Consider the following 18,427-nt stretch of genomic DNA (forward strand, 5'->3'; position numbering starts at 1 on the left):
AAAAAGAAAGCAATACCATGAAGTAACACAGGACTCATACTATCCTCCTTTGGAAGAAAACAAACATGCAAAATATCCAGGCATGCAAATTGTTCACAAAAAGTTAACAGCTAGATAAAATGAGAAAGCTGCTTACTAACTGTTGCAGTAAGCAACCTGATTTTAATTTAGGAGTCAGAGGCTAATAAGTATCTTGAATCTGCACTCCTGTTAACACCAGATAAGATGAAATGTATTAACTGAACTATGAGGAATGTTACTGTTAAAAATCTAGCTACAAAAAGGAATTATCTTGCTCAGACAAAAATGGATCTTGCTCAGTCAATAATGAAACACCAGAGTACAGGTATGCCATCCTGTCTCATTCAAGCAGGTGCTGGTGGGAAGAAAAAAGGAAGTTCTCACATTATTGGCATGTTTCTATCAGTGGTTCACCCCCACAATGATTTGGGTAAAAACATATTGCTATGACCATTCAAATCATTGCAGCCCCATAGCAACTCCCACCCTCCCTGAGGCACCAGTTCATGCAGAAGTGTTTCCACATAAGTGCTGCTGAGCCACACCCTCAACAGCAGCTGCCCAAGATACTCGGAACACTATCTCCAATACTCCAGTCATTGCAGGGCCTTCAAGACCTATGTTCCAGAAGTCTCTGCGATGCCACACTGCTGCTAGACAGGTCTTCCCCACCTCCATTAAGGTTACATTCCAAGTGGCAATGTACAGATCTGCTATAAGTCTCAATCAAAATCAGCAACCACTAATATTGCTGCCCTTTCTTGTATATGCATACCTTTGATTTCAGTTTCATCACTGGGAGTTCCAGCATCTCTCTGTTCAAAGGAATCCGCTGAAATGCTCCTCTCTCTCTTTCCTTTCCCCTTTGAACCATTGCCAGCCCCATTCTTCAACCCCATGCTTCCTCCTTGTCCTGGGAGCACTTTTGGTGTGTGGCCCCCACTCTTGGGGTCACAGGGAGAGGGCTGGGATTGGCCTGTTGAGCCCCCCTGTTTACCCTGGTTGGAGAATTTAGAGTCCAGCTGGGGGTTACCAGATGGGGACATCACTGTAGGGGGACGTACCATCACCTCCTGCTTTGATTTGGGACTACTGAAAAGGAGAAACAGAACAAGAATGCCAATTCACTCAACTGCCACCTCCTCAGTCTGTCTTTATACATTGCGGCAGGCACCAACAAGTCATCTGCATGCTTAGCATCACCTAACTGCTATTTCAAAAATGTCTTGCAACAGGTACTACCCAGTTTAAAGTATCACTATTTGGGGGGGGGGAGCAAAGCAGCAGCCACCCATACCCCAGGAACTAGCCAATCACATGAAGATATACCTCTGCAGCTTCTGTTAATAAAGACAATGGTTTCTATGTACAAAAACGTGCCTCATACTAAGAGCAGCACGAAGTAATCAAGATACCATAAAGTCACAACGCCACTCATCTGGATTCAAAGCACAGTTCATTTCTCAGAGAATTCAGGCTAATCTAGAGAGCTCTGTCGTGTTTGATAACTACAATTTAATTTACGTACATATGAATTTAGATCCCAAGTTTACTGCTAAAAGACAGGTGTAGTAGATAAAAATAACCCAACTCAATTGCTTTTAAATGGCAGCTAGATGCATAATTTACATATTTGCCATCAGAAAAAGAGCAGAGTCATAAAATAGATTTGACTAAGCCTCCTACCTTATACAGTGATTGCGAAGGTGGTGAGAATATAATTTAGAGTTGATCTATAGAGCAGCTAATATATGCACTAAGCAACACGTACAGGATCCAAGATCAGCTTCAATGTGAGGGGAAACTTAATTTTAATATCATTAATGCTAATTGGTTTGTTAAGATTATACTGTAATGTTTAAGGTAACCCTTCCTGCATACTTCACAGGGTAAAAGGAATAGAATAGAAATCATCTAAATAAAAAAAAATCTGGAATATCATACAAAGTTGCCCAAATATTACAATTCCATGTAAGCAGACCTCTTAAATGTGTACATCAGTGATCATCACACATAACATATGGATCTGTCTTCATATAGGATATACTTAGTGCGAGCTATAAGGCAGAGTAGAATGAATTTAAAAAGCAAAAGCAGCAGCCACACAAAACATGCATGAGTTTCAGTTATTTTAGCCAGACTTCCTTCAATCAATCAATTAATTTAGTCAAGTTCAAAGGACTCTGAGTGTCAATTTGCTGGATTTGCAAAATCACTTTGGGCCACCCTGTATTCTCTCTGAGGGAGCAGCACATTTCCAACACTAGAGCACTTCCTTCCCATTGCAATATTTATTTCCCCCATGAATAGTGTCAGGCATATTGATCAGATCTGTCACCTCCCTTCAAAGTTCTCTAACAAATCAGAAGGTTGTATAAAATGTTCAATGGGTCAAACACACACACAGGTCTGTACTGAAGCAGTTAGTTTCCTTGACCAAGAAGAGAGGCTGGGAAACTTTGGTCTTGAAAGTAAACCTGAAGAGGACACCGGCACAGACCATGCTTGGCGAAATAACACACAGAAAAGGTCAGCATGTGTTCTCCCATCTCACAAAATTCAATAAAATTAGCTAATGAAGCTCATATGACAGAGTCTCCCACGGTCCAAGTACAGAAGGCAAACTGCCCTTCACATGCCACCCTGTTGTAACCTTTGTGGACAAATTAAGACTTACAACTTACTTCTGGGCATTTCCTGATGGGGAATTTCTCACTTTGGGGTTACTGGAATGCATTGACAGAAATCCTAAGCACACAACCACACACACTGATTGGCTTCTGTCAAGTTCCTCTAGGGTGCCTGCTATTGCTGCTGGCAGTTTTGAAGCACTTTCTGTCCCGTGCTTTCCTCAGTGCTGTTGATATGCTTGTTTTTTTCCTCTTTTCTTCTCTCCGTTGTTGCACTGGGCCTTTCCGTCTTGCAGCTCCAGCATTCTCCAAATGTGTGACTCCTGCTGCTGTGAGGAAGTCTCGCATCTCCAGGGCACACTGCACCAAACCAGCCAAAGAACAGTAGACTAGTAAAAAGAAATCTCCAATTAACTAAATTAGATCAATCAGTACCTGGTGATTCTCCCAGCTTTCAACTGAAAAAGGAGGGTGAGAAGTGTTCAGCTAAGTGGAAGTTGCATGAACATAAACAATTCAAAGTAAATGTTTTTCCGATATCAGATATTTAAACAACCAGGTGTACTAGATTTAACAGATAAGAAAGGGAAAAGGTTTCCTGTAGTCAAACCATGTACAAACACACATCAACAGCAGCAAATGTTTTATAAGTCTGAGCCTTCAAATATATATCTTTATGTGTGTGTGTGTGTATATATATATATATATATATATATATATATATATATATATATATATATATATATATATATATACATACATACATACACACACACACACACCAGCCACAGCAATAAAATCTAGTTCTAGATTTACAAGACCAAATCTAAAACTAGGTTTAAGCACAGGCAACAAATACTCTAGTGCAATGGATGTTAGAACTGAAGAAAGGAGACACGGGGGAGGGGTGTGTGCTTTATTCCTAATTCCAAATAATATTCAACTGGGATAAAAGTACTTGGCTTCCCCAATCTGACCAAAGGTACATTGTTTCTACTGAAAGTGTTATGCATTCGCTGAGCTGCCAAGTCAAGTTTTCCAATCTGTTACCAACAATATTTTTAAAAACACATTTACCACAGAAATGTAGAGACACTAGGCATCATGTCAGGTATAGATTTTTAAGCTGTTTAATCATTGTTACTAAATAGATCTGAAGTGTTTTGTCCTTCAGGCAAAAGAATTCTGGAATAATTTTGTATCTTAACCATATCAAAACTAGATTTATCGCTAATATAGCACAACATAAATTTTCACTCAAAATTAAATATTCCTTTTGTAATTTAGCAAACAGTTTGACAGGCTCCAACATGTTAAGAAGAAGCTACTGTTTTAAGGAAACAGCATTTAACAGACATTTGTTTTGAGACAAGGAAATACCACTGAAAAACTAAAGTATCTGGTGCTGCAGGAAAATACAGTAAATTATGAGACCAACTAGTTATGATAGTAAATTACTGGTACTGAATTTTGCCTCAGCATAATGTCACATCAACATACTTTAATGAGGTAAGTTTCATGCGTTGCTTTGCTATCTCTTCATCTTTTTGGAAGAACAATGCTTACCTAGAGTAAGAGATACTTAATGGTCTCTACAAGTTTGCCAGAGGATCCTAACCTTTATTGAATTACACAAATTTATTTATTTATTTATTACATTCTACTTATATCCCGCCCTTTCTGCAAGCGGACTCAGGGCAGCTCACAACATCATGTCAATACAATTAAACCAATAAAACATATAAAACCATAATTTACATATTTCAATTTTTAAATAATCATTCTGTGGTGCTGCATCAGTACAATATAGGCGGCTTTGAATTTTCGAACAGCGATCGCCAGCATTCTATGCGATGTCCGGTGGCAGCCCTCTTTCAGTTAAACATTGAAGGCCTGCTTAAACAATTCGGTCTTACAGGCCCTGTGGAACGCAGACAGATCCCACAGGGCCCTTATGGCTTCCGGAAGAGTGTTCCAAAGTTCTGGTGCTGCCACCGAAAAAGCCCTAGATCTTGTCACAAATAACCTGGCTTCTTTTGGTCCGGGGGCGGACAGTAAGTTTTTTGCCCCTGAACACAGTGCTCTCTGGGGAATATATGGAGAAAGGCGGTCCCGTAGATAGGCAGGTCCCTGACCATAAAGGGCTTTAAAGGTCAATACCAACACCTTGATGCGAACTCAGAACACAACAGGTAGCCAGTGCAGCTCTTTCAGCACTGGCTGACTGTGCTCCCATCACTGCAGCCTCATTAACAGCCGTGCCGCAGCATTCTGCACTAGCTGTAGTCTCCGGGTTAGCGTCAAGGGTAGCCCCATGTAGAGAGCATTACAGTGATCTATTCTTGAGGTGACTGTAGCATGGATTACCATCGCTAAATCATTGAGCTCCAGGAAAGGAGCCAGCTGCCGCACCCGCCGAAGATGAAAAAAGGCAGCTCTAACAGTGGCTGCTGCCTGGGCCTCCATTGTAAGGGAGGACTCAAGGAGCACACCTAAGCTCTTGACCTTAGGGGCCAGTATTACTGGCACCCCGTCAATAGTCGGCAGATGGATCTCTCCCCCTGGACCACCCCGACTCAGATAGAGAACCTCCGTCTTTGTCGGATTCAGTTTCAGCCGACTCAGTCTGAGCCAAGATGCCACGGCTTGTAGAGCCAGGTCTAGATTTTCCGGGGTACAGTCGGACTGGCCGCCCATCAATAGATATAGCTGGGTGTCATCCGCAAAGAGAAGTTCATTGTTTTGCACATAGCAAAGAACAGAGTGTGCCAATCAAACCTATTAATTCTAGACAAGTCACATCACAAGATAGCAAATACTAACTCTGATACTCAAAAAGATACAAACATTTCTGTGCCAAAGATAAGTGTTGTACTTTACATGAACTGTATATAGACAGCAATACCGAAGACCATGTTCTCACAACAACTTGCATTCTACCTGGGAAAATATGCTAATGTTCATAAATCCTTTATTCTTATCCCACTAATAATTATATTAAGAATGCATTCTCAATCATTAGATCAAGCCCACTGACAGACAATATGCAGCACAGAATGGCATTTACAACCAATGTCAACATGCAAGTAAGATCACATACCTGTTGTGCCTGCTTTCGTTCTTAACTAACATCCTTTGGAGCAGGGATTGAAGATGATACAGAAATGGTATTATACACCCATTAAGATGTATTATATTTCTAAATCAGGGAGTAAAAATTGTTGGAGGAAATGTGGAGAAATTGGAACTTTCAGTCACATGTGGTGGGATTGTCCCTTAGTGAAAAAATTCTGGGTTCAGGTTGGCATAGAGATGACAAAGATTATGGGAAGGAAGATAAGTATATCTAAAGCAATGGCAATTATTAATTTGGATGGTGTGGGATTAGGATCAAAAGAGGATAGTAAATGGATTAATTTGATGTTAGTAGCAGCAAGACAAATGATAGCAAGGAATTGGAAAGAAGCTGAGGAACTGACAATTAATCACTGGAGGGATAAAATGAATAATATAATAATATTGGAGTATTTAATGATGAAGATACGAAGAATGAATGGATTAAAGGTTAGGGAACAAGAGGAGGGCTGGTTTAGAAAGATGGTGAGGTATCTGGAAAAGTTTAAACAATTTAAGACGATTGGTTGGTTAATAAGGAAATGAATGGATAAGAAGGTTAAATAGAGGGAAGGAGTTGTATTTGGATGAAATGTTTATAATTATAAATATATGGAATATTATAATGTATCTATGGCCTGGGACTCTCACAGAGGTGTAGTGGTGTTGGAATATATAACAATAAAATTTTAAAAATTAAAAAAAAAAAACTAACATCCTTTGTTAAAGCCAATAATAAAATCTTAGCGCTGACCATCATGCTATATGGATTTTTACACTATCAAGCATTTTTTATACCTAATGAAAGACCACGATAGGTTGGAAACCTGGAATGAAGTCAAACGAAATTCAGTGGAGACAAATGTAAAATTCTGCATTTGAAAAGGATCTTGGGATTGCAGTTTATCACAAGCAGAACATGAGTCAGGAATATGATGTGTGAGAACATGGTCTTGAGTAGATATTTGAAGCACATTTCATATTTGAGGCATGCTGGTATATTTGATATTTAAAGCACATCTGGGGCACACTGGTATAAAACACAAGATCTTCTACATCATATCTGGTGTTGTCATTGCCAATCCTCTGCTGTGGGTTCTTGTCATTGGGATAGCGAAACTTATTCTGCACAGAGCTAGCCTTACTGCACTGCCTCATGTGACGGCTAGCCTATAAGTTTAAAAGAGATTTTAGTAACAAATACTCAAGTCATCTTGAGAGCCTATGTCCTTGTAAGTTCCCTAAACTTCATATTTACATGCAACTTACCAGAACTTCACTGTCATAACATGATGCTGCTCATCCTGAAGGAGCCCCTTTCAGAAGTCCTTTGCAAAAAAATTAAGTTCACCTGAAAGAAAACAAAAGTATTACTAAAGAAGGATCCACAGTAAAAGAGAGTCTCCCCTTCCCACACATACCAACAACTGTTATGCCTGCTCATACATAACAGTGTGTCTGGGTACATATTCAGCAACCAGCTAACAAACAAAAGTCACAAATTTTGGCTGGTCTTTAGTTCATGAAAGCGATGTTCACAAACTGAAGAATTGCTATAAAGTCCCACAAATGTTGATGTAGTTAATGGAGGTTTATGAATGAAATGATTTAAAAATAGCTCAGCTGCTTGGGTTAAGTTTCCTGCTCCCTGTGAGAAGTCATGGGGAGCAGAAAGCAGGGGTTCAAACTGTAAATGGCTCACAAACCAATGCAAATTGATTCAGTTTGTGAATCAGCGTATCGGTTTGTGGTTCAGTTCACAGTTCAGCCACGAAACACCTCTCCCCCCTCCCCCCCCAAAAAATGTGGTTCATGCTTATCCCTATTTAGCAACTTTCTGTGCTCCTCCCTTCTACTTCAGAAAACAGCAGGGGGTTTTTTGAGCAGGAATGCAGTTCTGACTGGCCTGGTATCAGGGGTGTGTGGCCTAATATGCAAATGAGTTCCTGCTGGGCTTTTTCTACAAAAGTCCTGGAAAACAGTAACAGGAAACAAAATTGAAAAGCAGTCAAAAATAGCAAGAGAGGCAGGTGCAGCTGCTAACTGATATTCACCAGGACTGCATGATGAAAGTCCCCTTGGTAGGCAGAAGGCAGAGCATCGAAATAGCTGGAGTGCCCTTTAATGGTGGTAATAATAGTAATAATAATTTTTATTTATACCCCACCCTCCCCGCCAAGGCAGGCTCAGAGCGACTTAAAAAGCATGATATAAATATCATGATATAGCAATAAAACAAAGAAATACAATCAATAAACAGGTGACATAAATAAATACAATATATAAGTTAATGTTAAAATTAATCTAAAAACCATACAATGGTGCTACAATCTCTGTTTGTACAAAATGGCTTGATACAGCAGAAAGCTATGAAGTTCCAAGAACAGAAAATGGTGCCGTAAGCAGAACAGAACATCCAGTTGCTATAATACTAATGTATATTTTTTCCTACATATATTGAATTTAGCAAAACGCCTTGTAGTTCTTTTATATTCTGTTTATTGATCCACTAAGGCACAAACTCCACCCACAGCATACACAATCAGGATGGATAGTTCACTTGTTTTAGTAGCAACCACCAGCACGATCAATAGAAGTATCATCCTGTATCTGCAGCAGAGTTTAATTAACCAAAAATATTTTGTTTAGATACTTGGGCTTAAAGTAATAATTGCTGTAGATTATCAAAGCCTGCAGAGCAATACTATGCAAGTTTTCTCAGCTGAAAGTCCTATCTTGGGGCTTACTCATAAAGTATTACACAACAGAACTATCCAATGGTGGCACAGTTCTAGAATAAGATCTGAAAACATTCCTTTATCTTCAGTATTAAGAGCATGCAAAAAAAAAAAATTCCAATTCAAGTCTTAGAAAAAAGGTAAAGGTAGTCAGTCCCCTGTGCAGTTGTTTCCAACTCCGGGGTGACACTGCTTTCACAATGTTTTCACGGCAGACTTTTATAGGGTGGTTTGCCATAGACTTTCCCAGTCATCTACACTTTCCCCCCAGCAAGCTCATTTTATCAACCTTGGAAGGATGCAAGGCTGAGTCAACCTGAGCCAGCTACCTGAAACCAGCTTTTGCTGGGATCAAACTCATGTCGTGAACAGAGAGTTCAGACTGCAGTACTGCAGCTTTACCACTCTGCGCCATGGGGCTGTAATTTAAGTCTACCTGACCCCCCCCCCCCCCAAAAAAAAGCAGTGTTCCCAAGTATTTCCAATTCCTACTATTGCAGGGGTGGCCAACGGTAGCTCTCCAGATGTTTCTGCCTACAACTCCCATCAGCCCCAGCCAGCATGGCCAATGGCTGGGGCTGATGGAAGTTGTAGGCAAAAAAACATCTGGAGAGCTACCGTTGGCCACCCCTGCACTATTGTATTGGGATTTGGGTAAATTTTGGGGAAACCAAAATTTATTCAGCTCCATTATACCCTGGGGTATATTCAGCTCCATTATACCCTGGGGTATAATGATGTTCAGAAAGCATTTAAACATTAAATGCCTTCTGAGCAATGTTCTCTCTATGCTGAGTTAATGCAAGCTATCTCACAGTTTTTTAGCCTCCAACTCACACATTTTTGACTCAGCTCAGGAAGAATGGCCCCAAAGAAAACTAATTTATGCAGTAGCTAAATCATTTGCTCACAACTTTAATGCCAGTAGCTCATGAAGTAGAATTTTTGCTCACAAGACTTCACAACTTAGAGAGAGCATTGCTTCTGAGTTCATTGCCAACCTGTCCTGTGGCTGCAGCACAACTTGAGTTCAGAAGACATTTAATAATAAAGGCTGAATATTTTCATATTTTATTTGGGCACAACTATTTTGGTAGCTAAATCAGATTCTTAATTTGATTCAAGGGAATAAGTATCTGAAAAATACTCAATAAGGTATTTTGGGGGTATTTATTTGACTCAATATATATTGAGCACATACCCCTATTTGGTACCCAACACATGAAGTAGTCATGAAGCAGTTAAAAATACTAACAGTAATCAGAAGTTTAAGATTTGGGAAACAGAATGGTCTTTCCTCAAAACATTGTATCTACCAGTATTATTCCAAGAATCATATGGTGTCTGCAACATATTGCAAGAAATCTTCTAACTATCAGAACTTGTATCTTCTCACCCACATTACTTGTCTACATGCAGATATGTGCTACTCTGAAACAAGGTGATATCCTACTAAACTTGCTTGATAATAAAAATATTATGACTGATGGTTCCCAGTATTCTGATGCAGGTGCTGGGGGACGTGGAGACAGAATAGCCCCATAAGCCTCAACCTCGTGTACAGGAGAAACTCTCTGAGGTTACAGATTCTCTTTATCTTTTCCAACAGGAAAGAATAGAGTTCTATGGTTTGATACATGATGATCAGAACAAAACCTGCTCTGCTATCCCATCTCTTTCCTAGTAAGCCTTAGGAAATACAGTATAGCATTTTATTCCTACAGGTTTCAGCAATGCAATGACTTTTGCACTGAAATTGAATGCAACGTTAGGTCTGGAGCTAAATGGCCAAGGACTGATAGGTCATAACATGTTTTCATGGAAAGAATACACAAACAGAAAAGTGCCAGTGCAACAGGTCTGAGCAAAAACTGTTCAGAATGTAAATCTTCCCTTGTTCTGTAAGACACCACTACTTCAGCAGTTTATTTGATGCATTTTATCCCACCCTTCCACTATTTTTCCCTCACTTGTGAAGAAAATGTTGAAGAATAGCAACTAGCTCGAGGACATCCAGCAAGTTTCATGGAAGCATGGATATATGAACATAGGTCCTCAAGACTCTAGTCTAACCTCTATATTAAAGCATTGGAGGCAAAATGAGGACCCAGTTGTAAGTATAGCTTCCACAGAACTTTTCCACATAATACATATTGGGGCAACTGTACTTGGAAAGGTAGCCCAACTATAGTGTTTTACAAGTATACAGATTTTAAACGAAAGATTTTATCATTTTAGTTTGATTTTTTATGGTCTGCTTCTAGCCTGAGGTGTTTTAAGGAGACTATTTTAGGTTGCTTTATGCCCCCGGCAGGCTCTTGACTTATTTTCATATAGGCAATTTTAGTGGGTGGCTTTTAATGATTTTTATTGTTTTCGGTTTACAATCCACCTTAAGCCTGTCTTTGGAGAGGCAGAACATAACATTTACAGTACTGAATACCACTTTTAACTTGGAGAGATGGAACAAAAATCAGGTTTGATGTCAGCAATTACTACTCTATGAACATGCTTAAGCTACAGAGACAAGGCTACTGACTTGTGCTGCTGTAGTGTGATCCAATGCTAGAAAGCAGGGCAGAGCTGACAGGCTGATTTGAAAACACTATACAAGTCATACCAAAAACAGGACATAAGAAAAATCACTGAGAATTAATCTTATGCTGTGGATTGATTATAGTAGTCATAACTTGGACAACTTCAGCCATTAACACATCCAAATGGCCACCTACACCAGAAACTTAAAAAGCTGGATTCACTGACATACTTGAGACACTATCTATGCAGTTAATATCCTATGACCATCTGATTACAGAGAGGTAGCCTAGGGATTTTAAGCCTCTGCAGGACCTGGCCAGCTGGTATAGGGGGTCATTTATTTATTTATGTTATTTATAGTCTGCCTCTCTCACAGGAACTTGAAGCGATTACAGAAAGGAATCCGTACAATCAACAAAACGGAACATTCACTAATCAATGTATTAGGATTTTAGAGCCACCAGAAAGAACTGAGGTATAAATACTAATAGGACACGTTGAGTGGTACAAAAATTATATAATAGGAACCTACTTACAATACACTACACACAGTAGTATAGACCACAGTCTCTAATCATTTATCCAGTAAGTTTGTGAACCATTTTACAGAGCACAACCCTATTACTTATGCAGAAAAACCCTCTTGAATAATTCAATTCTGCATAGTTTGCAGAAAGTCAGGAGAGTGTGAGTTTTCCTGACCTCTTTGGGCAGGCCACTGCATAAGGTGGGAGCCTCAATGGACAGAATACACGTACAGGCAGTTGTTGAGTTTGCCCATTTGCAGACTGGCTCCCATGGAAGCCCCTACTGATATGAGTGAAGATGATGTGGTGCAGCATAGGGGAGAGTCAGGATTGCAAACAAGAGGTGCCAAAGCTATGAAGGGATTTATATGTGATAGCCAGAACTTTAAACTGAGTCCAGTAACAACAGGCAGCCAATAGAGTTCCTGAAGAATGGGAGTAATATGCATAGGACCTGAGAGACTTAGGTTCAAAACCCCACTCCGTCATGGAAGGGTGCTGAGCAACTGTGAGCCACTCACTCTCTTTCTCAACCTGGTAGCTGTCATGAGGATAAAATAAAGGAGAGAACAATGTAAAGTTCCCCACTGAGAAGAAAAGTAGAGTATAAATATTTAAATAAACTGTGCCCAAGTATAAAGAAGTCATAATCAGTGACCAACTCAGAATGGGAACTCAAAGGGCTTTTAAGGGCACATTCCAAAAAGTAATCCCTACGAAGACAGTAAGGTAGCCAAAGAAGGTTTAATATATAGAGTGTTAAAACGGGAGACAGAAAACTGCAAAGGCAGTTTGCAAAAACATTTATCAGGGAAATCAATGGTTGGAACTCCCATCTTCTGTGTCACTCCACCAATTCCTTAGTCTGTAATATGGACTGGTGGGATTAGTACTGTTCCCCATCTGATTTGTTGGTGTTGGTTTCACTTAATCAGCATGTCTGATAGCTAAAAATTCCTCCAAGTGAAAGCAGATCTAATCTGAAGAGAAATACAATTTATAGTACTGTTTTGTTTTACACTATTATTCTGAGAGCACTCCTGCTAGAAAGAGCCCTGGAACAGCCTAAGGCAATTCAGATAGTCTCTACAGCTGACTTGCCATAGAGTACTTTAACATGGCAAATATTTTTCTGTGGTGAAGCGTCAATGGCCTAAAACATCAAATTACTCATGCCCCCCAGGAAAGGCATTTGGCTTTCTTAGGATGATACCCACACAGGGATGTCAGACTCCAGAGGTGGGACCTGCGGATCCCCCATAATTACAGCTCATCTTCAGACTACAGTGATTAGTTCCTCTGGGGAAAATGGATGCTTTGTAGGGTGGACTTTGGCACTGTACCCTACTGAGGATCCTGTCCTCCCCAGATTCCATCCACAAATCTCCAGGAGTTTCCAAGCCTGGATCTGGCAATCCTACCCATCCCCCTCTGGTAGCTGGAGAGACCACACAACCCCATTCCACACCAAAAATGTGTACCTCAAGCTAAGTATTAAAACTCTACTATAAGCATATGCAAAAGAAAACCTTAGTGCCACTTCATCAAATCCGGAAATGGATTTCAACTCCTATCAAGATGAGTCACATCATTTGATTTTGACTACTGATGTTAAAGGCCAATTTCTTCACTAAATAAGAGCCAAAAGAATATCATCTTAACTTATCACTTAGTTTGCGCTCTTAGCATTAACGTCATCTGTACTACCATCCTACCTTCAAACTAACATGACAACAATTTAAGGAACTCATTTAAAAGACTACTACAGCTACTCTTGGGAGGACACAGGACCCCACAGATCTGTATTCATCTTGCATGTGAACATTTAAACTGTTGAAAATAGTAAGATAATTTGAGGCAGCTATTAAAAGACTACTACAGCTACTCTTGGGAGGACACAGGACCCCACAGATCTGTATTCATCTTGCATGTGAACATTTAAACTGTTGAAAATAGTAAGATAATTTGAGGCAGCTATTTGGTGGGAAGTGATTCAGACAAGAGGTAAGTTACATAAGAACATAAGAGAAGCCATGTTGGATCAGGCCAATGGCCCATCCAGTCCAACACTCTGTGTCCCACAGTGGCCAAAAGTTTTTTATATATACACACTGTGGTTAATAGCCACTGATGGACCTCTGCTCCATATTTTTTTCTAACCCCCCCCCTTGAAGCTGGCTACGCTTGTAGCCGCCACCACCTCCTGGGCAGTGAATTCCACATGTTAATCACCCTTTGGGTGAAGAAGTACTTCCTTTTATCCATTCTAACCCGACTGCTCAGCAATTTCATTGAATGCCCATGAGTTCTTGTATTGTGAGAAAGGGGGGAAGTACTTCTTTCTCTACCCTCTCCATCCAATGCATAATCTTTGTAAACCTCTATCATGTGACCTCGCAGTCGACACTTCTCCAAGCTAATGAGCCCCAAGCGTTTTAACCTTTCTTCATAGGGAAAGTGTTCCAAACCTTTAATCATTCTAGTTGCCCTTTTCTGGACTTTTTCCAATGCTATAATATCATTTTTGAGGTGCGGTGACCAGACTTGCACACAGTATTCCAAATGAGACCGCACCATCGATTTATACAGGGGAATTATGATACTGGCTGATTTGTTTTCAATTCCCTTCCTAATAATTCCCAGCATGGTGTTGGCCTTTTTTATTGCAATCGCACACTATCTTGACATTTTCAGTGAGTTATGTACCACGACCCCAAGATCTCTCTCTTGGTCAGTCTCTGCCAGTTCACACCCCATCAACTTGTATTTGTAGCTGGGATTCTTGGCCCCAATGTGCATTACTGTCCTTTTACTCCATGACTCTCCAGCTTACTAAGGAGCCTTTGATGAGGAACTCTATCAAAAGCTTTCTGGAAGTCAAGGTAAACAATATCTATCGGGTCTCCTTTGTCCAAATCATTTATGAACAAGTTAAAGAGCATGGGACCCAGTACTGAGCCCTGCGGCACTGTATTGCTTACCGTCCTCCACTGCGAAGACTGCCCATTTATACTCACTCTCTGCTTCCTATTAATTAGCCAGTTTTTGATCCACAAGAGGACCTGTCCTTTTACTCCATGGACTCTCCAGCTTAGTGGTTCTGGAGTGGGCAAATACTTCTCGTCTTCCACAGTGAAGACGGAAGAAAAAAATGCATTCAGCTTCTCAGCCATTTCTCTATCCTCCTTCAGTAATCCTTTTATCCCATGGCATCCAATTTCTGTTCTTATTTTGGGGTGTATTTTGCTCGGTTTGTTTTATCTGTGGTCTTCAGTACAATTTGTTTCATGGTTATATGATATTTCACTTATACTGTATCCCACTGGTATATTTTATCTTCATGGATTTTTTTTTATATTTTTGTTTGTGGTAGCCTATGACTTAATACAAATAAATATAAGTAAGGTAGAAACTGAATCTCTTTCTCTCGACCAGAACACATATTGACTCAATCAATCTGTGGGTAGTTACAATCACCTATGATGACACAGTTTTTACGTTTAGCCACTCTCTTTAAGCCTTCCATCATATTATAGTCGTCCTCTATCTTTTTGATTTGGTGGGCGATAACAAACTCCCATAGTTAAATTTACTTTTGGGCCCTCTATTTCGACCCATAGCATTTCTAGAAGGGAATCTAATTCTCTGACCTCAGTCTTACTGGACCGTATGCCCTCTCTGACATACAGAGCCACCCCACCTCCAACCCTTCCCTCCCTATCCTTCTGATATAACATATCCAGGCATCACCGTGTCCCACTGATTCTCCTCATTCCACCAAGTTTCTGAAATTTCCACAATGTCTATGCTTTCTCCCAACACTAAACATTCCAACTCACCAATTTTACTTTGAAGACTTCTAGCATTTGTGTACAAACATCTATAATTTCCCAGGCAAGCTAGGTCCGCCACCTTCTTCCTGCCGCCTCGAGATTCTGGCAGGCAGTCCATTCTGTTTGTCACCATCTCAGTGGACAACTCTGATCCATTACCCGGTAGAAAAGTAACAGCTAACCCTTCATCTCTTTGAGATGAGTCCTCCTGAACCAGAGACATTTCATCTCCTGTCGGCTTTCCCCCAAGATTTAGTTTAAAAACTGCTCTGCCACCTTTTTGATTTTAAACGCCAGCAGCGCCGGTTCCATCCGGGGACAAGTGGAAACCATCTTTTTTGTACAGCTCCCGCTTGTTCCAGAAAGCATCCCAGTGCCTAACAAACTTAAACCCTTCCTCCTTACACCATCGTCTCATCCACACACTGAGACTTCTAATTTGTGCCTGTCTCTCCAGCCCTGCACGTGAAACAGGTAGCACTTCTGAGAAGGCTACCTTGGAGGTCCTTGGCCTTAAGTCTCCCGCCTAGCAGCCTAAATTTTTCCTCCAGGACGTCACAACTGCATTTCCCCACATCATTTGTGCCAACATGCACCACAACCACTCGCTTCTCCCAGCACAGTCTATCAGCCTATCTAATACACACGTAATGTCCACTACCTTTGCACCAGGCAGGCAAGTCACCATATGGTCAGTACGGGGTTTTGCAACCCAGCTGTCTACTTGCCTAAGGATTGAATCTCTCCCTGCCCAGGGATGGTTCCTTGGCGCGATAGGATTCCTGCTCACCAACTGAAGAAGAGGTCCCTTCTGAGGGCACATTTCCCTTATCCTCAGCCCGGTGCCCTGTTCCCTCTCTCGACCCTCATGCTCCCTGGCAGCAAAGGGGCTGCCACATTCAGAGCGGGGCTCATATATAATAATAATAATAATAAAAATAATAATAAAATTTTATTTATATCCTGCCCTCCCTGCCTAAGCAGGCTCAGGGCGGCTAACAACATCCATAAAATTATACAATGCTGACCTCAGTGTTCTCTGGGGCTCGTATGGGGAAAGGCAGTCCCTCAGGTAGGCAGGTCCTCGGCCATATAGGGCTTTAAAGGTAATAACCAGCACTTTGTAGCGAACCCGGTATGTAACTGGCAGCCAGTGCAGTTCGCGCAGCCCTGGCTGTATGTGCTCCCACTGTATGTGCTCCCACTTCTAACACGTCCCCGAGAGTCTTCTCCGAGTGCCTAACTGACTGTCTCTGCTTCTCCAGGTCAGTCACCTCAGCCTCAAGGGTACAAACTCGTTCCCTGAGGACCAGGAGCTCCTTGCATCGAGCACACACCCAAGACTTCTGTCCTGCGGGCAGATAGTCATACATGTGACACTCAGTGCAAAACACTGGAAAGCCCCCACCCCCCTGCTGGCATTCTACCTTCATGATAGCTTTTTAAAAATATACAGTCCCCTTTTAAACCCTGTTTGTTTATGTGGCTCCCCGACTGGAGAGTCTACTTACCTTATTGGGAACACAAGGAATCTGGGTTCCTGGTCCTTACATAGGCCCCAAGCTAAGAGCCACAGGCCAAGAGCCCTTTAGCTCTCTGGCAAGGCGCAGGTTAATAATGCAAAGAGGGTGGGGAACACAGCCACTCCTAATCAATCACAAACCTCATGCTTGTAGCACTTCTCAGCTCTATTCCAGAGCTCTCTGCAATGTGAGTTACCTACACAATAGAAATGGTGAAGATACACAAAAAAAGACTGAGAATGAAGCCACAGTCCTGTTCCCTTTGCCAAAGATTGAGACCTACCCACAAATAGCCAGTATTTTAAAATTCAGTTTAAGTCTCTTGAGAACTAATAGTTATTATACAACACAATCTAGTCACAGCTGGAAATACTGCAGTCTAATTCATAGGCAAGACTAGTTCCATATGCAAACGCATGACTAAAGCAACAAAATTTTGAAATACCCATATAAGCGCTCTACTTGAATTAGCAATAATTAAAAAGTACTTAAAATTACTTAAAACCAGAGCAACATTTTACATTGATGTACAGAAAGGGACAATGCACCATATAACATCTACTACACTTCTTTTACCTATGGTTTAGGTTAGCCAACTGAAGGAGATTGGCGTTGCTACTATGAATACATATCCACCACTCTTAGAATGAGTTTCTGGTCTTCTAATATCAGTGTAAAGCCATAATCCTTAAAAAAAGAATACGTTACAAATCTAAAATAAGTAGCAATAAATTGTAATGTGCAATAGGCTCTTATGCCTATTTTATAAGACCCACTTGTTATGTTGCTCTTATTCTTAAGTGTCTAGTCTACAAAATCATACTCTTCTCTATGAACACACACAAAGCTATCTTATACTGAACCAGACTATTGGCCCATCAAAATCAGTACTGTCTACTGAGACTGGCAGTTTTCCAATGTCTTGAAGGGAGGTCTTTCACATCACCTACTACCTGTTTTACCTGGACATACCAGGGATTAAACCTGGGACTTTCCGTATGTCAACAGCCCTTCAATTATGCACTGTCAGACTGTTGTCATCTATTTAAGTAATGCTTATTTTGACTGGCAGAAGTTTTTCCTAGTCCCTGAGCTTTCTCTTCCTTAATCTAAAGATATTAGTTATTTCCAGACTCTTCTGTATGCAGAATATATACTTTACCTGGACATACCAGGGATTAAACCTGGGACTTTCTGTATGTCAACAGCCCTTCAACTATGTAATGTCAGACTGTCGTCATCTATCTATTTATTTATTTATTTATTTTATTCGATTTATATCCCGCCCTACCCCACTGAGGCGGGCTCAGGGCGGCTGAGTATTAAATTATCTATTTAAGTAATGCCTATTTTGACTGGCATATACTTGTCCCTCTACAAAATCAAGGACAAGTTAAGTTATTCTGACATGCAGTTTCTCATTCTAGTCTTGATTTCTGAATGTGCAAGAACTTGTGCACAACTAAAGCCATGACAGCTGCTATATTATGACTATATTATGAA

At 40.7% G+C, this 18,427-nt stretch overlaps 1 protein-coding gene across 2 annotated transcripts in view; it reads right to left on the bottom strand.

Moving 5' to 3' along the window:
* Window positions 1-18,427, bottom strand: part of BCL9 (BCL9 transcription coactivator) — a 43,163-nt gene that overhangs the window by 13,612 nt on the left and 11,124 nt on the right. For both annotated transcript variants that reach the window (XM_060234447.1, XM_060234448.1), the window contains 3 exons: window positions 7,035-7,116; window positions 2,706-3,011; window positions 797-1,113 (listed from right to left, as the gene is read on the bottom strand). In XM_060234447.1, coding sequence (XP_060090430.1) covers window positions 797-1,113; window positions 2,706-2,758 — 370 coding nt within the window. In that variant the 5' untranslated portion in view covers window positions 2,759-3,011; window positions 7,035-7,116. The remainder of the gene's footprint in view (window positions 1-796; window positions 1,114-2,705; window positions 3,012-7,034; window positions 7,117-18,427) is intronic.

Source organism: Heteronotia binoei, chromosome 3 (genome assembly GCF_032191835.1).
Source record: "Heteronotia binoei isolate CCM8104 ecotype False Entrance Well chromosome 3, APGP_CSIRO_Hbin_v1, whole genome shotgun sequence".
NCBI lineage: Eukaryota > Metazoa > Chordata > Lepidosauria > Squamata > Gekkonidae > Heteronotia > Heteronotia binoei.